The 12,420-nt window shown below is 46.2% G+C and overlaps 1 protein-coding gene across 1 annotated transcript; it reads right to left on the minus strand.

Annotated features, from left to right (window-relative positions):
• Positions 1-4,166: 4,166 nt before the first annotated feature.
• Positions 4,167-10,865, minus strand: LOC105056320 (uncharacterized). The gene is made up of 4 exons (XM_073251171.1): positions 10,682-10,865; positions 4,838-4,888; positions 4,580-4,745; positions 4,167-4,443 (listed from the first exon to the last, which is right to left on the minus strand). Exons 1-4 carry the CDS (start codon positions 10,863-10,865, stop codon positions 4,398-4,400), a joined length of 447 nt encoding a protein of 148 aa, XP_073107272.1. The 3' UTR covers positions 4,167-4,397.
• Between the last annotated feature and the right edge of the window lie 1,555 nt (positions 10,866-12,420).

Raw genomic sequence — 12,420 nt, forward strand, 5'->3', positions numbered from 1 at the left:
GAGATGAAGCCACCTTCGAGGATCTCTTCTTTGAATTCTTTCAAACTTTGAAAATCCTCAATTGCTCGACTCAATGCCTCCCTTGCCACTCCACTTCCACCTTCGCCAAATCAGTATCGGCTTGAGTAGAGGATGACTCTTCTTCGGCTAGTGCCAACCTTTTCAAGCTAAACCGATGACGTCTACGTTCGGCTTCAAGTTCTTCGATGCATCCGTCTCGCTCCCGTCAAAGCCAGTGATAGACTGTTTTTGCTTTTGACTTGTGACTCAAGAGCTAAAATAGCCTCACGAGCCGACTTAAGTTTGGCCCCTGAGGATGTTAAGTCATCAGTTAGTCGAAAAACCTCCTCCTGAAGATTGGCTTCCCGCTCTGCTGTCGACTTAAGTTGTTCGAGTGCGGCCACTTTCTCAGTATCGATGGCTATCACCTTTTTCATCCACGAACTACGAAAATTACTGACCTTCGTGTAGCCAGCTTCCAGATCGAACATGTCATGGATCAACTATAGAAGAAGATAAGTCAGGTTAAAAAAAAAAGAAGAAGAAGAAAAGAAACTTACCCCGATTATCATTGGGTAAAAGGATAAAAATATCTCGGCAACCATCCATTTCTTTAGGTGCTCCCGATCAACCGACAGAAGAGCGGCTTGCCATAGTTGCTTGGCCAATGTCGGATTGGCCAGGGCCGATTCATCACCAGGCACTTGAAGGTTGAAGTGAACCATGCAGCCCTCTGACGCTGCATCTTCACCGAAGTCATCGAAGCTTTCCCCCGATCCCTCATCAGCAGCCCCATGTTCAAAAGCGAGGAGAAGCTGGAACTAGACTGCCCCCAGCTGAAGGAGCAACTACCGCAGCTGCAGACTATTCGGGTTCTCCTGTCTCAACCCGAACCTCCTCAGTTGATGGAACTACCGACGGTGCTTCGGTAGTTTCCCTTGCCGCCCTTTCTTCGGACGACACAATAGGGAGCACTGTCGAGGCCGACAGTGCCAGGATCGGCTCAGGAACTGATGCAGATGAAGCATCGGATTTCTCAGTCGGTGTTGAAGCGACGACTGGAGCTGGTGCCGCTCGAACTTGCACTGAAGTTTGATGCCTCTTCGACGGTCGAGAAGGTCCAGCTTCGGATGCTGTCCTCTTTCTGACAGCATGTTGACGAATGTCGGTGCTCGACACTTGCACCCTCGCTGCATGGCTGTAATTACAACAGAAGTCAATACAACTCAACAAGTAAAAGAAAAGTGAAGTCCGAAATAACCGACCGACTGTGTTATACCTAGACGGGCGACCAAACTAAAGCCGACATCACAAAGGGCCTGTTCGATCACAAGCTCCTTCTGTGTCGGGACCGTCATGTCTTTCAGCTGATGGAAGTCCTCCTGATCGCCGACCTCTACTCGGCTGTTGTCATTGGGATCGATTCGTGGATCACCCCAACAGAAAGGAAAACCCCAAGGGTAGAGAAAGCGAAGAAGAATTGGTTCTTCCATCCATGAATGGATGATGAAAATCGATAATAAAAGAAAGGCCTTTTCGGGGGTTGAAGAATCACCATCCTCGGACCTTCGGATGAGGTTAGAGGATGAAGAAAGCTCAGAAAAGAGAAGGACGAGGTTCAGTCGGTAGCAACCGACACAACAAGGCAAAACTAATTATCAGCCGGACCGAGTTCGATGCCAGCTGAGCCGGCAAAGTCCGTAGTAATCCAAAATATTTTGAACAAATTTCAGAATCAAAAATCGAAGATCCGCCTGAAGATCTTCGATATAGAAGGCACATGATCCGAAGGAGGGTATTCATTCGACCATCGACCCCAGGGGCGAAAAGCTAAAACTGTTCTAGGATACAATACTATTTCGGAGCCGCTCGACATTCGGCTTCGAAAGTGAAGAAACTTCACCTCCGAACCCGACTGAGATTCGTCAGTCGGATTCTCCAACCGACCATCCCGAGAAGGAGAAGTCTTAGCCATAAGAGACAAGACTCTAAAGAAAGTGGAGATTCTAAAGGAAAAGAGACTCAAGGAAAGACAAAAACTTGACCTAAAAAAGATGGGAATAACAACCTCAGACGCTGGGGCGACCATCCGACAGAGTTTTAGCACCAAGAAAGACAAAATGAAAAGTAGAAGTTTGGTTGAGAGCGACCCTATATATATAGGATCCCTCAACGGTCGAGATGAAGGCGATCGAATCAAAGATTTACCAGATGATGACATGTGCAATATCTGGACGATCATTGATCGGATGGTTCGACGCACCTGCCCCAGATCGAGCCACGTTATCCTAATCTGCATGAACAGATCCGACCCAATAACATTTGGACACGTGGCACAAATCTACTGTCAGAATCATATCGTCCGACGTCAAATCGACTTTCTGAAATGACGTCTGACACTAACAACTGATACCGAATCGATCGGTCAGTGTGACAGTTTAAAGATGACCGTATCTGCCAAAACAACAAAGCAGCCGATCGCCCATATCTCGGAGAAAGTGGCATCAAAATCAAAATTCGATGTGACAGAAATAACTCCCTTCGTCTAATGTGACGAACCACGTAACAATATACACGTCAGCTCACTTTGGACTTGAGAGTAGGGGGCAACTGTTGGGGTAAATCGATCGACCCTCGATTTTGGTCATCACGACTCTGACTGCGCATTGACTGAACATGTGGTTTCGATTTTTCATCGACCGACTGAGCGAACCGCACCGACTTACTGTCGGCTAATCGAGTAATGATTCGACTACTACCGATCGATAGCGAATGGGACCGTCGGCATAACAGAACTACTAGCCGACGGTCGCTCATAGATTCTATCAATATATAATCGGTTCTACCGACATATGATCGGCTAATCTGCTCAACATACCATAACCGTCATAAACAGTTATCAACTACGTGTCACGGCTATTAAGGAGAATTAACATCCCACTAATTCCATATTTATGGTCCGATAATTTAGCGTCATAAAAAGTGAAACCACATGCTCGACAGTTACATCAAAATTATCTATAAAAAGGAGATAAGTAAGCAGTACTGGGAAGCCATCTCGGGATCAGAACTCTGCTACTTTCTATATTCAAAAACTACAATTCACCAACTTCTTTATCTGACTTAAGCATCGAAGGATTCCCGCTGAATACCAATCCGATCTATGTGAATGCTATCTTGCAGATACTCGTTACCGATGACAGACGATAGGGAGTTGGCCATAACAAATACTATGAAAAGAACGAAATAAATGTTGTCCAAATTTCATGCTTCCCGGCCAAATTTTGTGACCAAAGAAGTTGCAAGAACGTTCTTGTCATGGACAGAGCACCCATGAAAATCAGTTAGTAAATACACCTTACGAGTGAGACAATCTATTACCAAAGTCTTTGACAAACTCAAGGTAAACTTGAATATTGCTCAGCAAAACTCAGGCCTCCTCCGATGTATGCTGTATTCTTTGGCAAGTCTGTGAAAAACCTGTTTATATCTCACATGCCAGAAACAGCATATCCTGTAAATTACCACCCATTTGCCCAGCTCAATTATATCACCTACACACTGTATTACTTTAATATAATTATGCTAATATAATCCGAGTTAGGCTTTCCTTCATTCATCAAAAAAAAAAAAAAAGTAGCTCCATTCATCAATCCTAAAACCTCCCACAGATCTTAGAAACTCGGATGTGCGTGCAGCTGCCACCTTTGCCTCCTGAATCAAAATATTGTTGCAGGCCAATTCTACAATCAAATCTCTGTTAGCTCTCCTCCCTACAGCAGTTCCGGTTCCTCTGACATTCCAATGAAACGATCTTCGAAGACTGAAATGCTATTAAACCAGATTTTGTCCGGACCCTCCATCCATCCATCCTCCAGCACCCAAGCATTACACCGATCACAGCATCCCTCAGCCCAGCAAACCAACCCCCAGTTGCACTAATAGAATCCGCCCAACCTTATATCCACCGCCACCGGAGATTGATCCACACCATCCATCCAACATTTGGAAAGACAGTCACGGAGCTCATCCATCACACAAACGAAGAGACCGAGAGGAAGAAACCCGAGAAAGACAATCAAAAGCCAACAGCCCAACATACCAAGGACAAGATTAACATTCATTGGAAACAACCATGGAAACACATCTAAGATCAAAGAGGGGCATAACCACAAAGAACACAATATCATAACAACCATTGCAAAATAAATAATGCATCTTCTACAGAAGTGACAAGTCACATTTGGAGAGGGCGATTCGTAATCAAATCACCATATGAGAAAATCCACAAAAGCTGACGCTCTTCCCTCTCCTAAACAATATTATTGCGAACGTATACATCAGATATAAGAAATAAGACAGCTATATATCAAGCGTTTGTAGAATTCCGTCCAGTCTCAGAAGCACGTGTCCAGAACGCAGCAGCAACACAAGGCGGCACAGCTGCAACAAAGTGTAAACATCCATTAATTAGCAACCTAAATGATTCAAAGAGAGGTCACCATGGGCTCAAATTGCATCATCAAGGGAAGGAAATTAAGGGTGGGGGTGGTGCGGAGGTGGCTTAATTAGTAATTACCATCCTTCCCAGAAGCCCTCCCCTCGGCTCTTGGTCTCCACTGGAGCTTGCGAGGGATACGCCGCCGCCTCGTCCTTCACCGGATAACCCACCGGAGGAGGCGCTGCATAGTTCGCTGGGTAGCCTTCGGCCGGCGGAGGATAGGCCTGTCCCGGCGGTGGGTATGCTGCTCACATATATGGAGTCAGATCATGAATACAAAGGCAGAAAAATTGAATCAGAAATGAAGTACTTTAAACTAATTATATGAGCACATACATGTTGGGGGAGCCTGGTGCTGATCAAAGAACTCATGGTGAGGCCTGGTTGAGAGAAATTATGGTGAGGGAGATGAACGGGATTAGTCGGTCCGAAGCAAACGACGAGCTTGGGTTGCTCTATAATCGAAGTATTAATTTATAGGGGATGGTGTTATCCACACCTCCCTAACGTGTGGTCTTTTATTTTGACCGGCGCGCACCTCATGAAGTCAAGTTGAGGGGGCGGGTCCTATAATGATAAGCGGGCATTTCACGTTATTCACGCGGATTTCAGACGTCACGTGGCAGACTGCAGAGGTGGTGGGATGGGAAACGGGTCAAACACGCCGGCCGTCCTTTTTATAGCCATCAGCTTTGTCTTCGCAGACGCGTATCCAAGGTCTCAAGGAGGGTTGCACCGCTTACCGGACGCGTTTCTCGGGTCTCTCTGTTTTCTATTCCAAGTTTTGGAATCCCGTTGAGATGGCGGCATTTTGCTTTCTTCTGGATGCGGCCAATTAAAAGAACAAGATGCAAAAGCTAGACGGCTGTGATCGGCCACCTACATGACTTGACGGATGAGCACTCTGACGCGAACCATCGTCGGTGGGAGGAGAAGAACAAGTTTGGGTTGATAAGTAGGGCAGCAGTAATTTGAGAGGCTATCTCTTGAAGCTGTTGGTTTGCGGAGTTAGTGATATACTTCTTTCTCCAATAATAGTATCGGATTTTGATATTGAAATCAATTTCCATTGAGACTTGGGTATGCTGATCATTATGTAGTTCACTAAAAATGGATGTTGCGTAAGATTTATATCAATCTTAAGGTACCTATTAATAGCAAACGGATGGTTGTGCATGAGAATCTTGTACATGGCTGCTAAACTAACAAGTGGTGCGAATAAAACATGGGCATAGGATACCTCCCCCTGATTGAGAGTAGAGGAAGTATGAGTGGCAAAAAACGGACTCAACCTCACCCAGCTTGGGTGCTGTGTGGGCACAACAGTTTTCTGGTGAGAGATTTCCTATTTCCTCTTTAGCATGGATCCAATTAAAAAGGGCCTTAGATAGGTTTTTTGTATCATTATTTTCTTCAATTTTCGTATTGTTCCATTCATTTACCAATTTGAGAATTCTTGAACTAATGATTTTCCTTCATCATTAGTTCAAAATTTGAGAATTATTTCTGTTGCGAGAGAAAGGGATCTTTAGTCCCACATCGGTTTTAAGTCAAGAACGAGTATGACTTGTATAAATTGGAACATTTTTTCCTATGTAAACACCTATTAAAGGGATAAAATCATGAGAACCCTATGCCATAAGTGCCAAAAGGCGAAGCGGACAATGCTTCACATATGCGGATATGGAGGTAAACCCAACTATTCAACCCTTCGACCGCAATAAGTTCAAAAAATGGGGAGGTAAATTTGATGAAATACAATGGTTCCAAAATGTGGTACCAAGAATGTTCAACTCAAGTTCACAATTCTAATCTAGATCAAGATTTCTGATCAATGGGGTAGTCCTGGGTCAGAAGACCCCATTCTATTGCCTACTCAAATCACATATAGTCTTGCACGAAGTTTTACTAGGGTCTGGGTCATGATACAATCAAGCTTCTCACGACAGTGCAAGTGGGTCAACTAGACTTGGATCTGATATGAACTCAACTCCAATTAGACCCAACATGCAGTTGGATTGGGTTCAATCTAACAAATTTGGATTGAGGACTCAAACAAAACCTATTCACCTCAGTGAAGATGATTAGGTTGAATCAAGATCTAGTATCAAAAGCATATATCGAACTGAACTTTTACACACAAGGAGACTTAATTTGGATTTCTATAGGGATCAAACTTGACTCAGATCAGATCCTAGACACTTGCAATTCTACTTATGCCGGAAGGGTAGGCATGGGCACCAGTTTCTGGCCATCAGGCTGAGTATGACCCAAATTTTGAGGCCTGATGAAGATCTAGGCCGGGCTTGATTTGGCTTCTTTGTGGCTCTCCCGCCTGGCTTCTCTCTTAACTCTTTCTTTGCCGTTCAAATAATGCGCCCCCATTCATGGCGGACTGGTCAGCACTCGAAGGTGAGCTTCTTGATCTAATCAAATATAAGCTAAATTTGGTAGACTGCATCAGGTTTGCTTTCTTTGGAGGATGGCTCCATCTTATGCAACCTCAATCGCCATGTCCGATGATGCTGGCGAGCAGGAAGATTCCCAACCTATCACCGCAGGTAGCTTTCCATCTTATGCAACCACTTCAATGTGCAGGTACCTCTCCCACCCATAACCACCCTCTCATTGTCGATGTGGTCCATGACTCTGAAGGACACTTTTTTTCCTTTTTTTTTTTTTTTTTTTTTTTGTTGTGGGGGTGCCCGGGGGCGGGGGCGGGTGGGCGGGCGGTGGTGGTTGGTGGGGGTGGGGACCTAGAAGGATCACCTTTTTTTTTTTTTTTTTTTTTTTTTGTTGCGGGGTTGCTTAGGGTGGGGGGGGCCGGTGGGGGGCAAGAACAAGTGCAAACCTGAAGAAGGCCTGTATTTTCTGTAGTAAGCACAGGATGGAAGTCCGATGGTGACTATTAAACTTGATATGGAATAGGATTATAAAGGTGCAATGGAGTCAAGCTAATTGGATATTTGAGTTCGACTCGATTCAAAATATTCGAATTCGAAATTCGATTCGAGATCAACCGAGTCTTAATATTACAAGCTCGAATTTGACTTGATAAAAAAAAAAGTAAAACTCGAAATCAATTCGAATCGACTCAAATATCAATCGAATCATATTCGTATTCGAAATCGAACCTTAATCTACTAATTATATATATTAATATATATATATATTATAAATAAAAATAATATTATTAAAAATATATATAAATTCGAGTATGTTTGTGAGTTTTTAAGTGAATATCTTGCTACTCGAGCTCAACTTTCAAAACTATTTGAGCTATTCAAGTTCGATAATAATCGAGGTCGAGTAGCTCGCGAGCAACTCGACTTGCTTATATCCTTAGTATGAAATATACTTATTTTAATGGAGATTTTCTTTTCTATCATATTATGTATTAATTATTTATTTATCTTTTGTTTTGAAATTTAGGAGGGCCTAACCTCCATCATTTGTAGTCCTGCATTACCCCATCGAGGGCTGACTATAACTGGCATCAAAGCCTCGACGACTCGTTCAAATGGTAAGAATAAGAGCAAATGCTCAGTGAAATACACTGATTAATCTTGTTGAGTAAAATTACTTAAAACTAGAATTCTCATCTTCTAATTTCTCTCTTCAACTCTATAATAATAACAACAACAACAACAATAATAATAATAATAATTATTTTTTATATTTTTATAAAATTATAAATATCTCTATGTACGTCTAATTCCTATTTTGTCAACCTTGCATTTTCACGTTTCAACACAAGCTAGATTTGTTGGCAGACTTAAATTTTCTTTTCATTTGTGCATTTTGTCATTTTGGTTTTCTCTTTTATATGTTTTACGTTCTTTTAACAACTTGTCCGATAGATATGTTCGGTACAGATTCCCAGGCACAAATATGGGCAGATACTTTACACTTTGTACCAGATTTCGAAATCAATTATTTAATTATTATTGATGCAAAATATAATAAATAAAATAAAAAATAATAAAAAAATAAATAATTGGAATAAGAGTTGTTGGGATATACCGACTGACCCCTGTACGCCGACTTATCCTCGGTCCGATCCGACCGACGTCCGACTCTATCTACCTGACCGACGGACGACTCCAATGACGACTCCGACAATGACTGCCGACAATGGCTGCCGACAATATCCGCCGAAGGTATGCCGGCCAAACCGACCAATACTGCTTCCAACCGGTCGAACGGTCGAACCCACATCACCAACTCACTATCAGGGGTGGCAGCCGATGTCCGACTTCCACAAGGCACCAGATCAGCCGACGGTGTCTCCGAGTCACCACCCGACGTCCCGACATCGAATACCGACATATAGTCGGCCAACCCGTCCAAACGCCGTACAACGGCTATAGGCTATTATCCTATCAAGGACATGCGGTATGGCCGCCCTAGGCATTGTCCTGCCAAGGACATGATTAATTCCAATGACTTGACAACCCACGGTGATTTGACAGCCCCGACGATTTGACAACTCTCCAGTTGTCTACACCATTAATAGCAGGACCATACCGCATTCTACTATAAAAATGGGTAAGGCAACAGTTTTGGTAAGGGCTTTTAGCTCCCTAGCTCTCTTAAACTTTCTCAAGCTCTCCCTAGCTCTCCCCCGCTGAGCCCCTGATTTTCCACTGTTGCCTAGTCTCCTCTCTGACTTGACCGTCGGAGGGTCCCGTCAGAGGCATCTCCGGTCAGTGAGGACTTTTCTTGCAGGTGCGCGACCCCAACGATCGGCGACGGGGGGATTGGCCGAACGATCTGCAGTGGCTCCCGTCGCACCCTCGGGAGGAACTCAGTTAAGTTCAAGTTTCCCATCCCTCTCCGATCTTCAGGCCTGGGCGACCGACCGGGGGAAGGCTCTGATGGCACTGGCAGAGCGATGACGGTTCAAAGCCCGACGCCCGTTCGGGGTCGGGCTGCGCCGCCACCGTCGCAGTGTCGGTCGGGGATGATGTCTGAGGCCTCTTGGGGGGCCGCGAAGGTCCAGCCCCAGCACTGGTCTCTTCCTCGCCGCATGCTGCGAATGTCGGCATCTGTCAATCTTACTCTCGCGGCATGCCTGCAATTTCAACAAAGGATTAGCGCAAGTCCGAAGACGGACGAAAAAATCAAAAGACGACCGACAGACCGAACAGTACTAAGCGGGGAACCGAACTCAGGCTGGCATCGTACAGAGCTTGCTAGGTGACGAGCTCCCTCTGCTTCAGCACCGACACATCCTTCAGTCGGTGAAAGTCCTCTCGGTCTCCAGCATCCACCCGACTGTTTTCGTTCGACTGAGTCCGAGGGTCGCCCCAGCAAGAAGGAACCCCCAAGGTAGCGAGGAAGAAGAAAAGAAAAACTGGTTCTTCCACCCGTGAATCGATGATGGAAGACCGGTGATGAATGAAAGATCCTTCCGGGATTGAAGAACCACCACCCTCAGGCCTTCGGGTGGGGTCGGAGGATGAAGAACGTCCGAAAGAGAGAGATGTGGGGAAAGGTCGGCAAAAGCCGACACAACAAAGCAAAGCTGATTATTAACCGGACTGAGTTCGGCGCCAGTTGCGTCGGACAAATCCGTAATAATCCAAGACATTCCGGACGAACTCCGAAATCAAGAAGCGAAGACCTGCCCGAAGGTCCTCGACATAAAAGGCCACCTGGCCCGGAGGCGGTTGTTAACCCGACCCTCAGCCCCAGGGGCGAAGAGCTCGAACTGCTCCGGGATACTATACTGCTCCCTGAGCCATTCGACATTCGGCCCCGAAAGTGAAGAAGCCTCCACCTCCGAGGTCGATCGAAAATCGTCGATCGGGTTTCCCGACTGACTTCCTCGAGGAGAGGTTCTAGCCATAACGCTAGCCCCAAAAAGGAGAACAAAAAGAAAAATGCCAAAGGAGAAAGGATGCAAGAGACAAGAGTGAAAAAACTTCAAAAGAGCTTTCGAAGGAGGACCAAAGCGACTACCTGGAACTAGGAGACAACTCGACAGAGCCTCAGCGTCAGGAACAGGACAGCGAAAGTAAAGTTTTGGATGTAAGTGCCGCATATATATAAGGCCCTTCGACGGTCGAGATGAAAGCGCGTCGAACGAGGATCTTTCAGATGTCGACATGTGGCAGTGCCTGGGTCCTTCCTCGGTCCGACGGTTCGACGCATCTGCCCCAAATCGAACCACATCACCTCCATCCGCGTGAGCGGTTCGGTCCAATAGCCCCCTGACACGTGCAGAAAAACGCATCTCGGAATTAACTAACCGACGGCAGTTGGCGTTTCCAATGAGATGGCGGTTTGCATTCCCAATGGGACGTCTGACGCCGGCGGTGGTTTGTGTTCCCAATACGACGTCTGATGTTGGATCATCCATTGATATGGTCGGCAGAGTCGGGGCATAACATGATGGAAAATCACTCCTTTCGCCCGAAGCCGTCGCCCACGTGGAAACGTGGGCCAACACACATCCGACTCAGGAGTGGGGGGGACAAATATTGGGATATACCGACTGACCCCTGTATGCCGACTTATCCTCGGTCCGGTCCGACCGACGTCCGACTCTACCCACCGAACCGACGGACGACTCCAACGACGACTCCGACAATAACTGCCGACAATGGCTACCGACAATATCCGACCGAAGGTATGCCGGCCAAACCGACCAATGCTGCTTCCAACCGGTCGAACGACCGAACCCACATCACCGACTCACTGTCGGGGGTGGCAGCCGACGTCCGACTTCCACAAGGCACCAGATCAGCCGACGGTATCTCCGAGTCACCACCCGACATTCCGACAGTCGAATACCGACATATAGTCGGCCAGCCCGTCCAAACGCCGTACAACGGCTATGGCTGTTATCCTGTCAAAGACATGCGGTACGGCCATCCTGGGCATTGTCCTGCAAAGGACATGGATTAATTTCAATGACTTGACAATCCACGATGATTTGACAGCCCCCGGTGATTTGACAACTCTCCAGTTGTCTGCACCATTAATGACGGGACCATACCGTATTCTACTATAAAAACAGGGTAAGGCAACAGTTTTGGTAAGGGCCTTTTAGCTCCCAAGCTCTCTTAAGCTTTCTCAAGCTCTCCCTAGCTCTCTCCCGCTGAGCCCTTGATTTTTCACTGTTGCCTAGTCTCTTCTCTGACTTGACCGTCGGAGGGTCCCCACCGAAGGCATCTCCGGTCAATGAGGATTTTTCTTGCATGTGCGTGACCCCGACGATCGGGCGACGGGGAGATTGACCAGGAGTATCTATTCCTATTTTCATTCCATTATCCTCTTGATCCATTATGCCCTTAATTTCTATTTGGTGTGCGCGTCGATTGCCAGATCCTCTGATCCGCTGAGTCCCTGCACGAAGGTACAGGTTCCTCTCCCGTCCATCACCACCCTCCCCACCGTCAGGGGCTAATGCAGGGTGTTATCCACCGTGATATTTGGCGTGGTCCGTGGGACCTGGTCCAAATAATTATTAGACATCAAGGGGGATGTCGACGAACCCGAACCGCCGGTACTGCATCTTAGATTTGCTATTATTACTTCCAACCGCCCTCTCCTTCTGACTGGACTATCGTTCTTACTTCTGACCCAGTCTGAAGATTGGCTTTCGCCGTAGTATGAGACCAGGCATGGACCTACCTGAATGCAGCGAGACAATTAGTGGAGGATGTCACGGCCTATTCCATGCGCTCTACAGGACTAATACACAACGGTTAGAGCTTGGGATCTCAGAGGCCCCCCTCCTAAATTCACTCTCATCGAGCCCCCATTGAGATCGATCCTCCTTTTTCTATAAGCACTTGGTGGTGTCCAGGAGGCTCCCATGCAGTTTTGGAGGAAGCTCGAGCTGCTTAATGAAGAAGATGAAGAAGACGACGACAAGACGGTTGCATTCCTTAAGAATTCAGATTGGATTT

Source organism: Elaeis guineensis, chromosome 2 (genome assembly GCF_000442705.2).
Source record: "Elaeis guineensis isolate ETL-2024a chromosome 2, EG11, whole genome shotgun sequence".
NCBI lineage: Eukaryota > Viridiplantae > Streptophyta > Magnoliopsida > Arecales > Arecaceae > Elaeis > Elaeis guineensis.